General features: G+C 48.4%; 11 protein-coding genes across 11 annotated transcripts; 5 read left to right on the top strand and 6 right to left on the bottom strand.

Moving 5' to 3' along the window:
- Positions 1–89: 89 nt before the first annotated feature.
- FSST1_007326 (uncharacterized protein) lies at positions 90–852 on the top strand (the record flags this gene model as incomplete). The annotated part of the gene is made up of 2 exons (XM_083224098.1): positions 90–123; positions 170–852. The coding sequence occupies 2 exons, from the start codon at positions 90–92 to the stop codon at positions 850–852; spliced, it is 717 nt and encodes a 238-aa protein (XP_083083287.1).
- A 208-nt stretch (positions 853–1060) lies between these two features.
- Positions 1061–1576, top strand: FSST1_007325 (uncharacterized protein; the record flags this gene model as incomplete). The annotated part of the gene is made up of 1 exon (XM_083224097.1): positions 1061–1576. One exon carries the CDS (start codon positions 1061–1063, stop codon positions 1574–1576), a length of 516 nt encoding a protein of 171 aa, XP_083083286.1.
- Positions 1577–2119: 543 nt separating this feature from the next.
- FSST1_007324 (uncharacterized protein) lies at positions 2120–2783 on the top strand (the record flags this gene model as incomplete). The annotated part of the gene is made up of 2 exons (XM_083224096.1): positions 2120–2239; positions 2292–2783. The coding sequence occupies 2 exons, from the start codon at positions 2120–2122 to the stop codon at positions 2781–2783; spliced, it is 612 nt and encodes a 203-aa protein (XP_083083285.1).
- Positions 2784–2963: 180 nt separating this feature from the next.
- Positions 2964–4001, bottom strand: FSST1_007323 (phytanoyl-CoA dioxygenase family protein; the record flags this gene model as incomplete). Its single annotated transcript, XM_083224095.1, has 3 exons — positions 2964–3433; positions 3486–3602; positions 3647–4001. 3 exons carry the CDS (start codon positions 3999–4001, stop codon positions 2964–2966), a joined length of 942 nt encoding a protein of 313 aa, XP_083083284.1.
- A 386-nt stretch (positions 4002–4387) lies between these two features.
- FSST1_007322 (Zn(II)2Cys6 transcription factor domain-containing protein) lies at positions 4388–6061 on the bottom strand (the record flags this gene model as incomplete). The annotated part of the gene is made up of 6 exons (XM_083224093.1): positions 4388–4518; positions 4723–4929; positions 5160–5768; positions 5825–5905; positions 5953–5981; positions 6033–6061. The coding sequence occupies 6 exons, from the start codon at positions 6059–6061 to the stop codon at positions 4388–4390; spliced, it is 1086 nt and encodes a 361-aa protein (XP_083083283.1).
- Positions 6062–6314: 253 nt separating this feature from the next.
- Positions 6315–8036, bottom strand: FSST1_007321 (uncharacterized protein; the record flags this gene model as incomplete). Its single annotated transcript, XM_083224092.1, has 1 exon — positions 6315–8036. One exon carries the CDS (start codon positions 8034–8036, stop codon positions 6315–6317), a length of 1722 nt encoding a protein of 573 aa, XP_083083282.1.
- Positions 8037–8249: 213 nt separating this feature from the next.
- On the bottom strand, positions 8250–8724 carry FSST1_007320 (Mss4-like protein; the record flags this gene model as incomplete). The annotated part of the gene is made up of 2 exons (XM_083224091.1): positions 8250–8614; positions 8673–8724. The coding sequence occupies 2 exons, from the start codon at positions 8722–8724 to the stop codon at positions 8250–8252; spliced, it is 417 nt and encodes a 138-aa protein (XP_083083281.1).
- An 833-nt stretch (positions 8725–9557) lies between these two features.
- FSST1_007319 (major facilitator superfamily domain-containing protein) lies at positions 9558–11365 on the bottom strand (the record flags this gene model as incomplete). The annotated part of the gene is made up of 5 exons (XM_083224090.1): positions 9558–9984; positions 10047–10594; positions 10650–10805; positions 10909–11121; positions 11186–11365. The coding sequence occupies 5 exons, from the start codon at positions 11363–11365 to the stop codon at positions 9558–9560; spliced, it is 1524 nt and encodes a 507-aa protein (XP_083083280.1).
- A 1428-nt stretch (positions 11366–12793) lies between these two features.
- On the top strand, positions 12794–13447 carry FSST1_007318 (uncharacterized protein; the record flags this gene model as incomplete). The annotated part of the gene is made up of 3 exons (XM_083224089.1): positions 12794–12890; positions 12942–13166; positions 13215–13447. 3 exons carry the CDS (start codon positions 12794–12796, stop codon positions 13445–13447), a joined length of 555 nt encoding a protein of 184 aa, XP_083083279.1.
- A 1415-nt stretch (positions 13448–14862) lies between these two features.
- On the top strand, positions 14863–16173 carry FSST1_007317 (WD40-repeat-containing domain protein; the record flags this gene model as incomplete). Its single annotated transcript, XM_083224088.1, has 1 exon — positions 14863–16173. One exon carries the CDS (start codon positions 14863–14865, stop codon positions 16171–16173), a length of 1311 nt encoding a protein of 436 aa, XP_083083278.1.
- A 510-nt stretch (positions 16174–16683) lies between these two features.
- Positions 16684–19891, bottom strand: FSST1_007316 (alpha-ketoglutarate dehydrogenase KGD1; the record flags this gene model as incomplete). Its single annotated transcript, XM_083224087.1, has 2 exons — positions 16684–17228; positions 17281–19891. 2 exons carry the CDS (start codon positions 19889–19891, stop codon positions 16684–16686), a joined length of 3156 nt encoding a protein of 1051 aa, XP_083083277.1.
- Between the last annotated feature and the right edge of the window lie 1383 nt (positions 19892–21274).

The following is a 21274-nucleotide window of genomic DNA, read 5'->3' as shown; positions in this document are numbered from 1 at the left end:
GAGAGTTGCAAGAGAACTTATAAACCCCGTTTCAAGTCTGTTTGTCGATACGTGGTTACCCTCTACTGTAACTCCTCGGCCATTCCACCATGAAGACTAGTGCAGAGTTTCTCAGATATGCGAGTATGTATGTAACTTGCCTATGGCAACAGCCACTAACACCATACAGGTCCCAATGAGATGCGGACGATAGCCCGTGAGGATGTGGGATATTATCACGCTGTAGTTATTGGCGCAGTGTACGATTTTACTGAAGAGATCGATATCAAGTCTCCATCAACCTACTTCTATGCTCTTCAACGGTGCATTGAAGAGCATCCCTTCTTCTGTGTTACAGTTGGAGACAGAAATACCGACAAAGCTTACTATGAGCATGTGTCAAGCATCAATGTTGAGCAACACATCTCCATCATCCAAGACCCAGAGATTGGGACCGATCACTTGGAAGCTATTGGAAGATCAGTCAAACCAGAGTTGGACCGTCCGTTTGTCTCCGGCATCCCTCCTTGGAGAATCGTAGTCCTCCCTCTGAGCCCAACTCAATGCCATGTCGCTTTTGCTTTCTCGCACTCTATCGGAGACGGTATTACTGGGGTAGTTTTCCACCGGACCTTTCTCCAGGGGTTGAGAGAGACACCCGCAACTATTCCACCGTCTACCATTGCTCCACCAAGGAAACCTTTACCTGAGCCGTTCGACACTCCAGAGAGACTCACGATCTCGTGGTCATTTTTGCTGGCACCCCTTCTTGCCCAATACATGCCCTACTTCCTTGTCAAAATGCTGGGCATTCGTGTCTCGGCCTCTTATGTCAACGAGGGGACATGGACAGCGGGTCCTGTTTTTTTTTGACGCCAAAACAAATCAGAATAAGCTCAAGATCAGACAGATTGAAGCATCCCAGGTCAACAAAGTTGTGCAGCTTGCAAGGACTCACGATGCCAGATTCACGGGGGTTTTCGGACAGCTTATCGCTCGCGCACTGAGTAAAGCCGTTAAAGACAACAACATCACGAACTTTGTGGGCCAAACAGCGATAAATATGAGAAACTCAATCGGGATGTCCAATGACGTGGCGACTGAAGCAGTATCAGGTTGTTACACCGTCCATCTTCGCAGCGAAGCCACGACAGGCCCCTTATCAGAGCAAGAATGGAAATTAGCTAGCGAAGCCACGAAAGAATTCGCAAACGCTGCGGTCAAACTTGATGACAACCCCATCGGTCTATTGCGGTACGTGTCCAGCATAAGAGGATGGACTCTTGGTAAGATTGGCAAGAAAAGAGACGCATCATATGAGCTTAGTAATGTTGGCGTTTTTGACGGGGATGGCAGTTCTAATACAGTGGGAAAAGACAAGGTCAGGGCGACAAAAATGACTTTTGCGCAGCCTGGTCTTTTAGCATCATGCCCCATTTCCTTCAACGTCGCCTCTGTCAAGGGAGGAGACTTGGTGTTTACCGTTACGTGGCAGTCCGGCGCGTTGAAGGGGCTTGTTGGTGATGAGGCGATGGAAGACAAGATTGTGGATGAGATCTGCGATAACCTCGCGCAGGGATTTGACGATATTGCTTAAATTCCGATGACCGAACTATAATTAATGGTGTATAGATGGATAGCTGACCAATAATAATACTGTCACCTCATACTTGACAGAATCTGCCTCATCACCTGCTCGTTCATTAAACGATAGATCGTGGCTCAGCCAACTCGGTCTTTCCGAGTTCCCCACAAACATTTAACGCAGCCACAGCCGTACGTAAACAGTAAAACAGCATGTCACCCGGCCAATTTAGTGGTTCAGCCCTGACATTACTGGTTAGATTCAGCTTATGGGCTTGCACGCGTGGCTGTAACTGCGCCTATCGCATTGGCCCAAGCCGCGAACAAGGCTTGTCAGCTAAGGCGCATTTCTCCTCCATCGAGCGAAGCTACTTACCGAGATAGGCTAAATGTGCCTCTGTAACGGTTTGACTTGGGGTGAGTTCGAAGGTATTAAAGGCGGGGGAGGAGCTGTCATTCTGTCAAGTTCCCATCACTATCACCTTACACTCTAGCTTCCATCATTGCAACAAATTCCATCTACCTATATCACTTCTACCTAAAATCACATCTCAAAATGTCCGCCAACGATTATTACGGTAATGCCAACAGCGGCTATGGCCAGCAGGGTGGTTACCCTCAGCAGCAAAACTATGGCCAGCCTCAATACGGTCAACAAAGCGGTTATCCTCAACAGGTTTGTCCTACTCTACCTCTCCAAGTTTCATCATCACTAACAATATCTCCAGCAGCAGTACTCCCAACCTCAGTACGCTCAGCAACAACAGCCACAAGGTCATGGAAGCTACAACCAACAGCAACCTCAATACTCTTCCCACTCTCAACAGCCCAGCTACAACTCCCACTCTCCCGCACCACAGCAGGGCTATGGCCAGCAGCATGGCTCACCATCCTACCCTCCCCAGCACCAGGACAACTCTCAGTATGGTGCATCCGCCTATCCCCAGCAAGGCGGTGCTCCAGGCCAGTATCCTCCCGGACAACCCGGTCCTGACGGTGATCGTGGTCTCGGAGCCACTCTCGTTGGTGGAGGTGCTGCTGCTTGGGCTGCGCGAACGTCTGGAGGCGGTCTTCTCGGCAGTCTCGGTGCTGCGGCGGCTGGAGCCATTGGAGCCAATATGCTCGAGAACAAGTTCAAGAAGGGCAAAAAGAACAAGAAGGATAAGAAGCACAAGAAGCGTGGTATCGACGGCAGCTCCAGCAGCAGTGACTCCGACTAACGGGCTATGATGACGATGGGATAAGGCGTTTGGGTGTTTGAGAACTATTTTCTTAGACTTTTATGATAGCAAATAAACTGTTTCTACTTTGTACTCTTTTCTCAATCCATGCATGTGTAAGTGATCCTGCATAAACAGGAACCTTGCCATACCTCAAAAATAAGCTCAAACGCCAAGCCTTTAAGCTTCTTGGCTAAAATCGTAGCTATTGCCGAAGCCTCGATTCAAGTAACCCTCAAGCACAGCTTCCCTGGTTGCCCAATCTACTGGTACATCCAGTCCTAATTTTCCCTCTCTTTCCAAACCCTCCAGAATAGGCTTCACATCTTCGCCAAACTCAAGTCTCATTCTGTTTCTGTACCACGGAGCGAAGTGGATCATGGCGAGCATCACCCTGGTCTGCTGCGTCAAGTTGGGCATTCCCGCATGCCAAAGTCTCAGGTCGCGAACGATGATACTACCCTTCTTGATGATGGGCTGTATAGGAGGCGAGATCTTTTCACGTTGGCATAGAAGGTCTTCTCTGATGCGACCGCTGGCTCTTTCACCGTGAGCGCCTTCTTGTGCATCTAGACCGAACCCATTGTGTGTGCCAAGCCAGATCTCTGTGGATCCATTCTCTGGTGTGGTTGTGACAAGAGGGATGTTGACTACAAGGGCAAAGGGATGGTCAGGGTGCGTAAAGTCTGCGTCTGAATGAACTGGTTGTCTTTGAGGAGTTCACACCAGGGAGAGTTGCCATGGCGGAGTTTGCAGAGCAAAAAGTCCACTTGGGTCGTGGTCCTAGCATTGCAGAAGTGATTTGCGAAGCGATCCGGTCTTTTTTGTAAGTTGAGGCATCATTGAAAGAAGAGTGAACATACTTGTAAAGATGGATGGCTTGAAGAACTCGATCACAGGAGGAGCATCCTGTTGAATGTTTCCCTTGTTGTAATTGAAGGGGCCTTTATCACCTCGGGCTTGCAAGACTTGGGCATCTTCAATCATCTTCTTGTTAAGAAGATCAATATCTTGGTGAGGCACGGCATCTTCCACGACAACCAGCCCATCTTTGTGCATGTGTCTCACGGCCTTTTCAAGATTTCTTGAGTCCAGAGTCAAGTTCTTCACTTCTTGAGAAGACGGTTGAACGACTCCAGGCTGGAGAGAGTGGGTAACTGTTGCAAAGCTACGGGCACATTTGGTAAAGGCTGGAAGGGTCTTTTGTGTGCGTAACATGATGTGAGTTTTGGAAGTGTATAACCGATTCAGTATAAATGATTAAATTTAGTTTGAGAGATGGTTAATATCATTTATATCTTTGAGACTTTCGATCATTTCATGAAGAAATGAGATGGCCTAAACGGTAGATGTCCAATAATTCAACAATATATGGTTAATATCATATCCTAAGAGCGCAAGTCCTGCTCATTTATACCTTCGATTGTGCTTCTTGGTGGTATGAGTTTCCCGAGCTCGGAAAACCTTTCCCCACAAAGATCTTGACCATGATGATCACATCAAAACATACCTTAACACTGATACTAGTTGTCATAGTTTAGTAATTAAAGTGAGAAATGAATAACTGAATGGTTTATGTCGGTAAGCCGTACTGCTGTATAGGTCTAAAGTGTTGCCCAATGTGTCTGCAGGTCATTGGCAAGCCTCTCCACTGGCCACCCAATACTTGGCTTGCAAGCGAGAAGTTGGCGAATAACCTCTTGCTGCATTGGTTCTTGACGAATAAATCTTGCACCTATAGTCTTTCTGTTAGTTTCTGCCATAAGAAACAATTATGAGAAGCTACCGAATAGCAAAAAAAGATGGCCTCTTAGTTTTAGGATACAAAGATAAATAACCTAAAATCATAGCCTAAATTGCATAAAGTGACCTAATAATTTCGTCTCTTATGCTTCTGGTGGCCAACCTTTCTGGTACTCTGATGGAAGGTAATACTTACAAAACGCTATCGGCCCAAATGCATTTACAAGAACAGACGAGATCTTTGCCGTGAAAGCAATCCCGCAAATCTCACGGGCAAAATTCTCAAGAATCTGTTCCTTGGAACCTACCTCGAGATTGAGAATACCTAGACCCTCCAGAGTCTCTAGTCGACCGTGGAGACAGATAAATGTCATTGTAACAAGGTAGTAGTGAAGAATTGCAGCTGTATACCATCAGAATCGGTCGCTTTCAGTGTGCTCAAGTATGGGGTCAAATCACCATGATACGGCTGTAAGAACCAAACCGCTGGAAATAGATTGGATGTACTTGGTTCCCTCGAGAAAGGCCTCATGTAATCCGGGCATGCTCTCCGCCAACTTTTTAGAGACTTGGTAAGATGTTTCCATTGCAGGGTATCTGTGTCTTGGCTATATGCCATGTTAATACTCTTACCCAAGATCAAAGTGATGGAATTGAGGTAGTCCTGGTCAGACTCGTGATGTATAATAAGCGGCGTGTTGTCCAGGTTCATCTTCAACGGACAATTCTCAAAGAGACTAAACGTAATGTCCTCTCTTAGGTAGTTCCAAAACCCAGCCCCGAGGAGTCCGGCTCGCAGATTCCCCGAAAGAACATCATGTATCGAAGCCATGGAATAAGCGCCCCGAAGATGCATGTTGGGATCAACATCGCCGTCGAGAATTTCATAAGATCTCAAGAGACACGTCGCAGCGAGGGCGATGCCTCGAGTGATGAGTTGGTCGCCTTCGCTGAGAGTGATTAGGAGACGAACGCATCGGTGATGGTAGAACTCGGCCACTTTTCGAAAACTGGGTGATGATGTTTTAATCGTTTGCATAGCAGACAGTGCGATGATGGCGCTGAAAAGAAGTGGCTCATCTAGGGCGATTGTAGGAACGATTTGACCGAATGAAAATGCCGAATCACTTAGATCATACCATTTGGAGATGTCCGATACATATGAATGAAACAGGCGGGCAATGTTTTGATTCTGCAGGGCATTTCGTGGTGTATCAGGATCGGGCAATTCTCGATGTTCAACTATGCCAAGTCAGCGTCGAATCAAGCCGAGCTATCGATTAGTCCAGACTACGTACTAAATCGAGTAGGTTTCTCTGATCGGTCGCAATAAAGACCGGTGATTGTGCATTGTCCGCATATAGGGAGTGCTTGGTCGCCTAGAGCAAGGTATCAGCGCAAACTCTGGCGATGTGGTGTGTAGTACATTTTAGCTTGCGACGGCGGCAGGTGTTGCTATTGTTATTTAGTAAGTATTGACATGAGGGCAGATTGTCCTGATCTTACCAGATTCCTTTTTTCGCGGGACGTGGCATTGTTAAAATTGGTAACGAATGTAAGTTGTCGGATAGAATTAACGTGAGTGGATGTTTTAAGCTGGTGGGCGTCAGAGCAATGCGCGGGGCTTCATCAATCTTGAACAACAACGTAAAACTAATATCCGTATCAAATTTGATTATAAATCATATCTAGTCATGTCCAACATAAAACTCATTTAGAGCTCGAATCCAAGTCTTTATACTACACCATACGATCCAGTCTCCTACCGATCCAATGTCTGCAGCCACCTTACAAACGACAGCACCCATTCGCATTCTTGACATCCCGTCTACAATAGCAGGAAGACTCGATAGGCACATCAACAAAAGCCATAGCCGTCTTAAGCTGCTGCTTGATGACGCGTGCCTCTCCATCAAGCCCCAACTTCACCGCACACTCGTGGTACCCGTGTAGAGCCCACACGTTGTTCGGATGGTGTCGTGCGCGGAAGAGCTTGTTGTTTAAACCGAGATCAGTGCGGTAGACTTCAGCTGCTTCTTCGATGCGCGCTTGTTCCATGAGTAAAGCTGCGTACGCATGACGAGCGGGCTGCATCCATGCCCACGGCTCGGCGTAGCGCAGACTGTCATCTCGGTCAATTGATTTGCGAAGGTGCTCGAATGCTACCTCGATATTACCCCGTCGGTACTCGAGTTCGCCTTCAAGCATTGCCTCTGCAACATCTAAGACATCGGAACATTTGTTCGGGTATGCTATACGCGTTGGGGGCACGCGTGCCTTTGCGGCGAGGAAGAGTTCTCGCTGTTTTGCAGACTCATCAACGTTGCCAAGAGCCGCGTAGGCGACACCTTTGGCGTAGTGTATCGTAGCTGTCGTAACGCACAGAAGCTCTTGGTCCTGAGGGAGCGGTGTTTCAATGATCTCCTCCCATTTTCCGAAGCGGATTAGAATATGCGGACGAACTGAGCGGAACGTCTCCAACCAGTCAGCCATAGGTGGCGACTGAATTCGCAGATCCTCGTCTGGAATAGCCGACTCCATACGCTCGACAGCTTCCATCGAGACAGCGTATTGGCCAGCAAACATGGCAGCGTAGATGAGAGAATGGTAGTCGTGCATGCGGTAGATGGTGTAAAAGTCACCACCACCGCGTAGAGACACGAATTTCTCATCGGCCATGATAGCCTTTGTATTGGCTGAGATGGCTCTTCGGTAGTCTCCGATAAGAATGTCAAGATGCGAAGGCATGTGAGCAAGATGACCTGCCTCGTTTGCAAGTCTGCGCAGATGTTCAGCAGCAACAAGGCCCTTCTCGGGCTCGATCGACATTTCGATGACATGAATGTAGGCGTGCAAGAGACCAATATGTTCATGCCCGCCGTCCTGAGCGAGTCCTTTCTCAATTACCTCTTGGATCTCGACTACCTCGGACCCAGGCGCTGGTTTTCCTGTTCGAACGTCCCACAGCGCCCATGGTGTCAGATTCATGAGTGCGTCAGCATAGAGTGTTGCGACGTCGAGGTCATCTTTGAACTCTTTGTAGACTGGTCTCATAGCCTCTGCGTAGGCCTCATTCCAGACCTTTGAATTGTTGGTGTCCTTTTCATCCTTGGGGTAGCGATGCCGTATAGCCCGAATGAGAGCCTGTTCAAGAGGGCTTGCCTTTGAGGCCAGCGATTCGGCCTTTTTGAACGCCTCAGTACCCTTCAAGGTGGTATGTCTAAGATCATTTCGATCAAACGCTCGCCAACTTTTGTTGTAGTTTGGTCCGAGGGAAAATGCAATTCCCCAGTACGCCAAGGCACATTCGGGGTCGATTTTGGTGGCCTTTTCAAAGCAGCGCTCGGCCTCGGCATGGTTGAAGGCGTAGCACCAAACGAAGCCGTCCTCGACCCATCTCTTGGCTTCTGGTTTATCTGTTGTAACGTCACGACTAAAAGGTGGAAGAACAAAGTCTCTTCCTTCCGAGTCTTGCGACTTTTGGGCTGTTTTGATGTTGTCTGATCTCATAATTGTAAGTGAATAGATGAACAATAACAGGGACGTTTTTGGCGGTGGATGGATGATGGAGGGTTACTGTTCGGGAGATCGCCACTGCGACTTGCGGAGATCGGACCCACTATTGTTAACCAACGGTTTCCTTAGTGACATTGTACACGTCAAAGGTGGCTAAGAGCATATATTTATACCATCAACTATCTAGTAAGGGAAGGGTCTCAGTAACTAGTTGCCAAATAAGTGCTCCTGTTTAGCACCCTCTGTCTCCTGGAGGAACGAGACCCTGTCCCGGGTGTAGAATTCGACGTCAATCTTGTTATTCAAATTCGATTTGCCCTCATCAAGGCCGCCAGCCTTGATGATGATCTTGCCTTCCATGATATCAAGGCGAGTGAACAAGCTTGAACCGCAATCACCACAGAAGAAGTGATGGTTCACTTTCCCAGAGGCGCCAGTGACGTCGTACTGCTTGGGGGTACCCTTGGTGACGCTGAAGGAGTCCTCAGGGACAACAGCGTTGGAAGTAAAGGCACCGCCAGTCCATTTCTGGCAGTCGGTGCAATGGCATAGAGCAGTAACGTCAGGGTCACCTATACCAATTTATTAGATACCGGGTAATACAATCCATACTACAACAGGACAACTCACTGGTGCTCTTGTAAGCGATAGCACCACACATGCAGCTGCCGGTAAGAGTCATTTTGTCGATAGGCGATTCGATTGAATATTTAAAGTAACGAGGCTAGAATGTTTTTGGAAAGGTAATAACCCTCAAGGTGTTTGTGATGGATGATCTGTGGAGTGAAAGAAGCTCTCAGGGTTCTCGGACATTGAGATATATATACTCGAGACCTTCTCCTTCCAAGACTTCAGTATACACGTCACGACTGGAAACGATCGGCCAACTACTAAAAGAGAGGAGCTAACTAGAGTTGACTTGGAATCTGTCGGTACTACGGATGCATTGATCTCTAAGTGGAGAGCTCTTCTGCAAGGTGCGTAAAAGTTGCTGTTTGCTTTGGAATCTTTTTTTAATACATAATCAGGTCTGAACCGAATAAGCAGTTGACAACTATAACATCAAAATATTTGATCCCATCTTGTTACACAGAACGGTCATCTTGGAAAGTTTGGAATCATATACGCCCTCTTCAATAACATGTCCATATTCGGACTTGGAAGCGGGGAAAGCCAATCTACCGCTTTCTCCAGCTATTTTTCGTATCATCGACCCAGAAAAGCGGAGGAATTAACTAACAGCGCCGAAGAAGCATGATTCCACACTAGGGCGAAAGGATAGATAATTCCTAACTTCTTGACAGGAATGATGAAACCGGTTACCACTGCTCCGGTGCGGGGAACAGTCTTATGAGAAATCATCAGATTACTCAAGACACCAATTAATCGTCACAGACTCGGAAATACAGGAAGAGATTCCATAAAATCAACTGATAATTCAAACTAATATCAGCACTAGCTGTCTCCTGCACTCAACCTCTACGTAATCCCTCACAGGCATCACCATGTCTCTGCCTAATCCCGCACATGTGCAACTTCAGGCTTCTCAGTGCTATCCCTCTTGAAGTTCTTCTCTTCATCTCCCGATCTACGATACTGGTCTGCATCCATGGGTCGGCTACCCATGATCTCCCTCGCGTCCACGTCGTGAGCAACATCAAACTTGCCTCTCAAGTTCTCCGGACCTACAAGAGTGAGAACAATGACGTACAGAAACACACAGGCCATAAAAATGCAGATAACCTTTCCGTAATCATATCGACTCTGACCCTCAGCATTGTCAGGAAGAGGAAAACGTTCGCCGATACGGGCCTCAATAGTCGAAGAGGCTGACGAGACTAAATTACCCAGCTGGTATGATGTCCCGACCACGAAGGTTCGGAATGCACCAGGAGATAATTCCATCAAGTGAATGGGAATCACACCCCAGGCTCCTTGTACACTGCATGCCATTAGCACTCCATCCACACGTCAAAGTACTAGCTGGAGAAGTTGGTAACTTACCAGAATTGTTGGAAGAACGCAGCCGCAATGATGGATGAGTCGCGAACGAAAGTGTATGGATAGAGGAGAGCGCCTCCCACGATACAGCACACGATGATGCTAATTCGTCGACCAACTGACTGACTCAAGAAACCAACAACAGTACCTCCGGTCATGGCTCCCAAATTCGCTACGACTTGAGTAACGGTGACTTTGTTCTTGGAGAAGCTGAGCTGGTTCTCCAGCATGGTGGGATACAAGTCTTGGCTACCGTGACTCATAAAGTTGAAGCCAGCCATGAGCAGGACGAGATAGATAAGAAGTAACCAGTGATGCTTGATGGCAACCTTTCCCTCTTTCATAAATACTTTGCCCTTTCCGTCTGCACTGGCTTCTTCCCTTAAACGCTGGCGCTCTTGGTAGGCTTGTGTCTCGGGGAGCATGAGACGCCAGATGATGAACAAAACAGGTGGGCAAGCCCCGAACCAAAAGAGAGGACGCCAACCGTGAGAAGTTGTATCGACGAGCCCTCGTGCAAAAGCCGTACACAGAAGATACCCAAAGGCATACTGTTGTATAGTTAGCCTCAACTACACCTACGAAAAGAAAGATCTCGTTACTTACTCCTTGTTGGAGCATTCCTGATATTAAACCTCTAGCTTCCTCCGGGATGTCTTCGAGGGCCGTAGCAGCGACGTTACCATAGAGACCTCCCATGGCGACTCCAAACAATGCCCTGCAAGCCAAGAATTGTTGATAGGTTTGACAAAATCCAGTTCCCTGATATCATGTCAGCACTTTCCTCGGACAAATCTCGTAAATCTCTAAACAAGCCCAGTGCCAAGGCAATCTGACAGGGGTGTTGTGAAAGGTTGTGACTTACAAGCTCAAGTACGATAAACAAACAATTATTGAGAATAAAGGGCCACTTTCTTCCATACCGATCAGCTGCTAGACCAAAGGCGATGGAACCGACGGATCGAAACATGAGGACTAGGGTGATTCCCCATGTGATATCGGTTTTCGTTTTGCCAAAGGTTTCAGCGAGATCTGTAACGGTAAGACTAACTGAGAAGAAATCATAGGCATCCCACGTCTGTGCTTGTTCATCAGCCGATTACTCAGTGAAATAAAGGTGTGGAAGCTCCATTCAGGCTTACCCAAGCTGCGAAAGCAATAAAAAAGAATGCCCATTGCTGTGAGTTGAGCATGCGCAGCAGTTTTATTGGATTCGGCACATTGTGCATGGGAGGTTTGAGCGACGAGAATCGCGTAGCAGCATATTGACCAGGCGACATGCCTTCATGCGGCGCTCGAGTATTATACTCGTCTTGAGTCATGGTGGCTTTTTATTTTTGTAGTTGGAACAATGGTGCGGAAGTGGAAGTTGTATTGTCATACACGCGCAGGCTGTTATCTCAAAGGAGAAGGAACCACCACAATAGATAGGTGTATTTGTGTAAATCTGCAAAAAATACAGACAAAATTGCCTGATATGACCTGTTTTCTCGAGAAGTGTGTGTCTGTTATATAGGTAGTTAAACTACAAGGTACTCCACTACACTTGCAAAGCATCATCTTGGCGATTTCCGAATTACGAGTAAACGCGATCAGGCTTCGATAAGTCGGACAAGACATGATTCGTAGAAACGGCATGCCGAGCCGGTCCCTTTAGTTCGGCATCTCAGAGATAGTACTGCAGATCTCGGTGTTTGTGGTTGCAGACAAGGATGGTTGTTGTCGTAAGTATTATCACCCGTCAAGGGTTGTTAATGTGCATGTTACATCACATAGCAAAGCCTGTTGTCTTTTGTTCTTGTAATATTTAAGATCTCAACTACCTACTTTTAACATGAGACTTGGATGTTTAGATACTGTGAACATACATACATCTTGGCTGTTTCTTGACTGGTTGTACTTCTTGAAGTAATTGCTCGTCAAGTGCCGTGTCTTTTGACTTGTAGGACCTTATTTAAGAGGCTTCCTCCGCATTCCGGTACATTCCCACCGATGAAGTGGGGACCAAGGCCCGGTGCTTGCCCGATTACAGTAAGCCATATCGGCTACGCGGCATCCCCGTGGGTCTCTGGATTGACATCACCATCACCTTCATTGCAACATCCAACAAGCTCATTACTGATCGAGAGACTTCTTGAGACGTAAAGAACCAAACTGAAGAAGAAGAAGGAGACTCTATAGTACCAACGATGGAAACCATGTCATCACTTGGTAACACGAACAATCCAGTAATTCGCAAACATCACCAGACATCAGCATCACCTTTCCACTACATACTGTATCAACAAACCATCCATCCAACAAGTTGAGTTTACACAAGCTTATTTCCCCAGGAAATCCGTCTCTCAAATAAGGCCATCATTTACGCCCGCAGATCCCCTTTAGTCCAGACTGTCTAGTAGGTACAGCAGCAGAAACGTCATGAGTCTTAGGGTATAAAATAAGCAACCTAAGAAGTATGATCTAAATAGCATAAAGTCACCTGCTAATTTCGTCTCTTGTGTCCAACGGCCAGCCTTTCTGACACCCTGAGCACTGTTTGACTTTGAGCCAACCCGTCGACGACTGTGTCACACCATCCATCTAAGTATGTAACTAAAATACACAATCTCCTTGAGTATTCCAAACTTCTTCTAGAAACTGTCATTTTGGCTTTCACACTTGAGCTCGACAATCAAAGTTCCTCGTTCTGCCACTGTTCCGCTGTTGTCACTGTCCACGGCCTTGCCAATATCCAGAAGTCATCAGACATGGATCAGCCCGCGTCTTCAATCCCGAATACTCGTTACGCACTTCGAAGTCGACAGGCAAAGACACTCGACTCGAACAAGAAGGCGGCAAGAAAAGGTACAGTCACATTTGTTTCTTTAGTCGTGCAGCAATGCTAATGATTTATAGATGCGAGTCAAGTTGTGCCAGAAGGTCTCGGTGGCCCCGACTGGACACAGGTTCTACCTGTGTCTACTCAAAGCGCCAGACAATCCGGTTCAAAGGCCCATACCAACCATGATCCCAAGGCCCGTTCTGTCAGCATCCCGCACTGGGGACAGGTTCTGCCTGTACCCGCTGTGGACGTCGACACATCCTCTTACGAAATGATGCTTGACCCTGACAATGGCCAAGGTAAGCATACATGCATTATTATGCCACGATATAAACTAAACAATGCAGATGATGATATGACATCGACCTACGATGATGTCGAATCGACCGATGGTGATGCCATCCTATCCCTTGATTGTGATGACTGTGATGACCTTGGATCGCCTGATGGTTTACAACTGCGAGCTGAAGCCCCGGTCGCCAATCGTCAGTCATGGTCTTCTCCCATTCAACTTGTCTCAGTCTTTGCTTCAGTCTCAACTATGAGACAAGCGTCATGGATTGGGCCTAGCGAGGCATAAACAACAAGGACATTACTAGCCTTTATTACGCTTCTAATCTGGATAAATCCGCCGCCAGAATCTGTTGAGATGCAATACTACGATCTATGGAACGCGAGCGAGTTCGGCTATACAACTCATCAGTTTCAAGTCTGCACCTAAAGCATTATCGTAAATGGGTACAGGTCGGTACCGCTTTCGGTATTCTAGAGTTATCGAGGCCTCGGATTCTCTAATGTCCCTTGGCAGCTCCCGGCATCCAGCTGAAGTATTTGAAGAGTTGGCCGTGCGAGGCACAAAAGACGAAATCAGTAGGTATGTTTATGACATTTAGGCTATACTCTTAGGTCATTTGTTTATAACATTCCATCCTAGCCCAACTATCGTCTTGACAACTCTACTATCGCTCGAATTCGGGCTTTTCCCCTGACATCTCAATCTAAATAACAATATCAAGTTCTGTCCTTGTGACTGCGCAAGCCACCTTAAAGAGACAGAGGGCGCTGACCAAGAGCCGCTGTTTGGCTATATACTAGGACTCTTCGCTTACTAGATAGTTGATAATATAAATATCTTACATGTTTATAATCTTAGTCGAATTGAGTATATAATATCATGTTACTAAGGAAACCGTTAGCTCTGAAAATAGCGGGTTGGCCATTCATGTCTCTTGATGGCATCGAACTTTGCGCGAGAGAGGGATGTGTACTGGATAAGTTGTACTCTTTCAGGATCGCCAAAACTGCTCGTTTCATCTTTCCACTTGATGTTCAATCCGGTCTTTTCTGTGACAGACAAGGTGCAATAGGACTCTCGTCTTCCGTACCTAGTGGGTAGCAGAAAAGTTAGCCTCCCAAGTCTTAGGGTATAAAAATAAGTAGTCTAAGGACTATAGCCTAAGGAGCATAAACTAACCTACTAATTTCATCTCTTATGCTTCCAGCGGCTAACTTTTCTAGTAGGAGTAGAGTAGTCACAATTGTAAGTATTGACCTTTTTTATGTGTTTAGCTGCTGTATCAAGTGCGTGATAGAAAAGTTGACCTCTGAGATTTAAGGTATAAGAATAAATAGCCTAAAAATTCTAATCTAAATAGCATGAGTTTAACAATTTCTGTCATTTTCTATGCTCCTAATGGCTGATTTTTCTAATATCCCAAGGTGCACTTATACCAATTCATGGAGTGGCTCCATGTACGTCACCAAACCCGGCATGGAGGGGTTCTCGCTATCTTATCAACTCACTCTGCGAACTTTTGACTGAAGGAGGGGAAATAAACCAACTCCGAACTGCCTACTCATTGTCGCATCACCACCTCGTCTTTGGATAAAGCATAATCCTGATTATTTGAAGACTTCTTTTCTCAGTGCCTTTTCTATTAATCACCGAGAACCGCTCTACCGTGTCCAATCGACCTCACGGCCCTCTTCATCATCATGACGCCGACTTCGGCCAGCATCACAGCTCTCGCGCCCTTCAAGCCCGATCTTCATGAGCGCGCCTGGGCTTCTGTTCCTCACCCGACACTCCCTTTAATCGCAACAGCTCACGCCAAGGCCGTTACCGTATACTCTCTCTCAACCGCTTCAGCACACAGCGTTCTCACCGGCGGCCATACTCGTTCCGTTCGCTCCGTCGCATGGAAGCCCCACCTACGTCCTGGCAATTTATGCCTTGTTACTGGAAGTTTTGATTCTACAGCTGGAATATGGCGATGGGAGGGTCAAGAGCAGGAGGAAGTCGGACTGGAAGTTGAAGTGACGCAGCAAACTCTGCGAAGGAAGAACAACGACGATAGCGACAATGAAAACGATGCCGCTAATAAGGAATGGGAGTTCACACTTGTCCTCGAGGGCCACGACTCAGAAATCAAGTCTTGTTCTTTCAGCCCTTCAGGCTCTTACCTCGCTACGTGCTCGCGCGACAAGTCAGTCTGGATATGGGAAGACATTGGTGCCTCTGAAGAGGATGACGAGTGGGAGACTATTGCAGTGCTTAACGAGCATGAAGGAGACGTCAAGGCAGTCGCTTGGTGTCCCGACGTCCCGGGCCGCAATTCCATTCGCAGCTACTCGGCCGATGTGCTTGCTAGCGCAAGTTACGATAATACGGTGCGCATCTGGCGCGAAGATGGTGACGCCGAATGGGTTTGCGTTGCTGTCCTTGAGGGGCATGAGGGCACTGTCTGGGGATTGCAGTGGGAGGCGCGACCACGAGAGGGTGATCAGTTCCCACGGTTACTGACCTTCTCCGCCGACAACACTATCCGTATATGGACGTTAAAGCAGGACGATGAGGCAGAGGAGAGTGCTACAGGAGGTGCAGCAGGCGCTCTAGGTGGCATCCCCAACACTATGCGAAGGTCTCTACGAGAGGAATGGGTATGCACAGCTGTTTTACCAAAGATTCACACCCGCGATATCTACTCTGTGACATGGAGTGCGAAGACGGGAATGGTAGCAAGCACTGGCAGTGATGGCGTTGTTGCGCTGTACGCCGAGGATGGCGAGCAAGGTACAGATGGTCAAGACCAAACCATGAGCAACACAGAGGAAAGCAAGCAATCTTCATGGAGAGTTGTAACTACTCAACTTGGAGCTCATGGGCCTTATGAGGTTAACCACATTACGTGGTGTCGGAGATATGATGCCGGCTCGGAACGACGAGGAGAGGAGGAGATGCTGGTTACAACGGGCGATGACGGGATTGTGCGGCCGTGGCAAGTTGAGGTTCATGCACCAAGGTAGCATTGCGTCTTAATCTAAATAGCAATAATCTACATCTCAGTTCCATGTTGCTCAAGCCTCAAGGTATTAGAAGAATTGACCGCTGGAATCATAAGAGACGAAAATAGTATTACACTTTATGCTTCTTAGGGTATAGTTCTTAGACTACTTATTTTTATACCCTAAGACTTGGAAGGCCATTTCTTCTGCTATAGTACCTAGTCAAGATATTAAGGTCTCATGTCAGTATTAATCTATGCATTGAATTGTCTACAGTTCAAGGAAATGAGCAGTGTAAAACTTTGAACAATAAAAAAAAAATCATGCTATGTCGTTCCCAAGCCCATGCCAATGCAAGGCAAAATTCCTTTGTCTAGGAGGGGTATGATACAAAGTGGTTTACATGAGAAGCTTATTAATTGCTCCCCAAATCCCGTGGCTTCTTTTAGACTTCTTCCCTCCCAAACTCTCAGTGGTCGTGCACCCTGTTATGTCCCTTTAGTAAATCTCCTTCATTGACTATTCACCCGCTTACTCGCCCTTGAGCTTGTCCTGCTTAACAGTGAAAGCCATCTCGAGGAAGTCCTTCTCCTCCTTGGTGTGGACGTTCTTGAGACCAGTGGCAACAGAGGCACTCGGGTTTCGGCCAGCGTACATGACGTGCTTGCGGGTGTGGTGCTCAGTGTTGTTGAGCAGAGTCTCGATACGGGGCTGAGTGAAGCTCCAGGCACCGGCGTTGAGAGGCTCCTCCTGACACCAGACGATGGTCTTGGCGTTGGGGTACATGTCGAGGTTCTCCTTGAGTTGTTGCCAAGGGAAGGGGTTCAGCTGCTCAATGCGGGTGAAAGCGACGTTGTCAATGTTGTTGTCAGATCGGTACTTGTGAAGGGCAGCCCAAACCTGACCAGTGCAGAGAACAACACGCTCAATCTGGTCAGGAGACTTGATAGCACCAGTCTCGTGCTCAGGGTCAGGGATGATCCACTGGAATCCGGCGTTCTCGCCAGTGAAAGCCTCAATGTCGCTGCGAGCAAGAGGATGACGGAGGAGAGACTTGGAGAAGAAGATGATAAGGGCTAAGAGAAAGTTAATATTAGCAAATCCAAGAACATATAAAAGATCACTTACGCTTGCGGTACTGGCGGTGCATCTGTCGGCGGAGAGCATGGAACAGGTTGGCGGGAGAGGTGAAGTAGGCGATCTGCATGTTGCAGTCCTGGTGTTGACGGACGAGCTTCTCACCAGTGGGGAACTCTCGGGGGTCCTCGTTGCTGAGCTGGAGGTATCGCTCAAGACGTCCAGAGGAGTGCTCAGGACCCTGACCATCGTAACCGTGGGGCAGGGACATGACAAGACCTGTTCGCTGCATCCACTTGACTTCACCAGAGGCGATGAACTGATCAATGATACATTGGGCGTTGTTGGCAAAGTCACCGAACTGGGCCTCCCACATGACAAGAGCATGAGGAGATGACAGAGAGTAACCGTACTCGAAACCAAGGGCACCAAACTCGCTCAGAGAAGAGTTGGAGATGACAAACTTGCCCTGGTCCTGGCTAAGGTTCTGGAGAGGAGTGTGGGTATCCTCAGTCTCCTGGTCGTGGAAGACAGCGTGGCGCTGAGAGAAAGTACCACGCTCAACATCCTGACCGGAGACACGGACGTGGTAACCCTCAGTAACGAGAGTACCGAAAGCCAGAGCCTCGGCGGTGGGGAAGTCGATGTTCTTACCCTCAACAACAGACTTGGTTCGGTTGCTTAGGATACGCTTCAGGTTGCGGTGAACTTGGAAGCCCTCGGGAACGCTTCCAATAGCGTTACCAATGTGCTCGAGAGTAGTGGGCTTGACATTGGTCTCGTTGGTGGCAAGAACCTCGGTAGCCAGCTCCTTGGGGGACTTGAAGCCGTTCCAGGCAGAGGTGGTCCACTCCTTGGAGGTGGGTGTGTAGTCCTTGGACTTGGTGAAGCTCTCCTCGAGCATACCCCAGACCCACTGCTTGTGCTCCTCGACATCGGCCTTGGAGAAAGAACCCTCCTCGATAAGCTTGTCGACGTAGATGTCAATTTGAGGCTCCTTGGCGTTGATGCGCTTGTACATGAGAGGCTGGGTGAAAGAAGGCTGATCGGTCTCGTTGTGACCGTACTTTCGGTAACAGTTGAGATCAATGACAACATCGTGCTGGAACTCGGCACGCCAGTCAGCAGCGAGCTGGCAGACGAAGTTGACAGCCTCGACATCATCGGCGTTAACGTGGAAGACGGGGGCGTCGATGGCCTTGGCGATATCGGTACAGTAGGCGGTGGATCGGGCGAAACGAGGGTCGGTTGTGAAACCAATCTGGTTGTTGACAACCAGGTGGATGGTACCTCCAGTGGAGAAGGCAGGGAGAGAGTGGAAGCCGAGACACTCGTAGACGATACCCTGAGCAGCAAAGGCAGCGTCACCGTGGAGGAGGACACTCATAGCAGTGCGGTGAGTCTTCTCGTCGTTGTTGTAGTGCTGGATAGCACGGGTTTTGCCCAGGACGACGGGGTCCTCAGCCTCAAGATGCGAAGGGTTGGCGACCAGAGAAAGCTGCACACGCTTGCCAGAAGGCGTGGGGCGCTCGAAGTTCATACCGAGATGGTACTTGACGTCACCAGAGCCCTCATCCTCACCACCAGATGTACCAGCGAACTCGCTGAAGATTGACTCGTTGGGCTTTCGGACGACATTGGAGAGGACGTTGAGACGACCACGATGGGGCATACCGATAACGATATCCTTGACACCATAGTCAACACTGCGGTCGATAAGAGCCTTCATACCGGGAACAAGGGTTTCGCAACCCTCAAGACCGAATCGCTTGTCGTTGGGGTACTTGGTGGACAAGAAAGACTCGAAGCTGGAACTCCAGATAAGACGGTCGAGAACACGGCGCTTCTCATCGACGGAGTACTTGAAAGGGGTGGGAACCTCGAGACGCTCACGGAGCCAGTCGCACTTGTCACGATCGGGGATGTGGATGAACTCAACACCGAAAGAGCCGCAGTAGATTCTTTCACAAGCATCAACGATCTCGCGTAGAGTCATCTTCTCGCGGCCATCACGCTTGAAACGAGGCAAGATACCGGGACCAAGAGTGTACTCAGTGTCCATATCCTTCTCGGTAAATCCGTAGTGCTCAAGAGTCAGTTCCTTAGGCTTGATGTTGGCGAAACCCTTGGCGTCACTGGTGCCTCGGATACCGAGAGGGTCAATCTTGGCGGTGTGATGGCCACGAGACTGGTAGGCGCGGACAAGAAGCTGGACCTTGAGATGGTTGGTGACATCGGAGCCGTCCTCCATGGCCAAATTGCCAGAAAGACGAGGAACACCGCCAGTCATGTTGGGAACCAGGTTAGGAGGAGGCTGGAAGGCCTGGGAGATAGGCATCTCGCCGCCCTCCATGTTCTTGAAGTAAACCTGCCAAGAGATGTGGACGCTCTCAGGATCTTGTCTCCACTGCATGTACATCTCATCGACGTAGCTGGCGGTGCTTCCAGAAAGGAAGTTATCGTTGGGGTCGGGGGGCGCCGAGGTCGCGCTGGTCGCATAGTTGCGGCGAGCAGAGACAGCCAGAGGGCGGCGGGAGGCAGCGAGCTTCCATGATGAGGTACGGGCTGAGACGGTCGAGATGGAGGCGGTAGAAGAGGCAGCAGAGCATCGAGCACCGCGAAGGAGCTGCGAGCTAGCTCTACAGAGCGAATTCCTCAACATGATGGGCGATTTGCCTATGTGGAGAAATTGGACAATACAAATTTATAGGTGAAGAAGCTAAAGGATATAGATGGGAAGCATCCCTCGGCGAGCCTGATCGCAACACGAAAGAAAGGCGGAGTAAGTCGATTTAGGAGGTAATTCCCAGTCAAAACTGAGGGGAGGAATTGGAATTGGGGATGAGAGGATGGGAGAGGAACACGAAGAAGAAATTGTCTTAGCAGGTACAACTGGGACTGGGACTGGGCTGGAGCTCAGAGTCGCTAGGGAACTGCTGGACTGGCTTTTGATGTCCTGCTGCAGGTTAAAAATACTATGACGCCCCGGCAAACCCGGTTCTGGCCGCCAGGGATCAATACTTTTATTGGTCAAGAGCACCCGTAGCGCCACGGTCAGGGACAAAACTCCGTGCGTGACACTGTGCGATTCAGGCCTCTGTTAGGTGCGCAAAGTTAGAATTTCAAGGTGAAAGGTGACCGGTTTTCATTGTCCGAAAGCCCACATGACACACTGTTTTGGAGGTCATCGTGGACATTTGTGCCAACCATCATTGGGGCACGTCTCATTATTTTTGGGGCATTGGGGTTCTCGTTCGGAGACTCCAAGGCTCTTTACCGAGGATCACCATAATGCTTGACCGTGGAGGATGGAATTGATTCCCCGGAAACTACAACAGTATCCGTACCTGTCCTCATGACATCCATTGCACCGGACTGTCGCTTGCATTCCCCACGTTCTCGGTATGTTTAAACAAAGGCATATCATGATGGTGGGTGAGTAAAGGCTTGATGGTGCATTTGTGGACTCGACACACAACACAGCAGAAAGGGGAAGATCTACTTCGCACGGTCTTGTCTGGTCTGGTTTCGGTCTGGGTGTCAGTTATTCCTGGATCCATTCCCGCGGGGCAAACGGGAAAAGACTTGAAATTGCGGAGTAACCATCGTGAAGTTTTACGTGGTTGAAACAGGGATAGCCGACGCCACACGTACATTACCTATTAAAGTCTGTAACTACAACTGTAACTGCAACTCACACAACATGCAATTCAGGTTTTCGGGAACGTTTCAAGCCGGATCGGAGCTGTTTGAGCCACAGAGACGAAAACAGTCACTTATCGATGAATCTGTATCCATTCAGATAAGCCACATGGGAGTTGGGGTAGGTACTGGCACGTCTGACGTATGCCGATCCATCTAAGGATACTTAGGTCGGTACTCCTCAGGATAGAGAAATTGACCACTGGAAGCATACCTAGGTAAATAAAAGACGAGGTTCTTACTATCTATATCTTAGACTTATATATACCATATTCTAGTACATGTTATTCACTTCAAAGCACGCTGGCTACGCCTGAAACTGAGCATTGGGAGGTAGCCACTC

This window comes from Fusarium sambucinum, chromosome II (assembly GCF_050947815.1).
Source record: "Fusarium sambucinum isolate potato_lamoka chromosome II, whole genome shotgun sequence".
NCBI lineage: Eukaryota > Fungi > Ascomycota > Sordariomycetes > Hypocreales > Nectriaceae > Fusarium > Fusarium sambucinum.
Note: the sequence above shows the minus strand (reverse complement) of the source record. Positions and strands in the feature narration are given on the sequence as shown.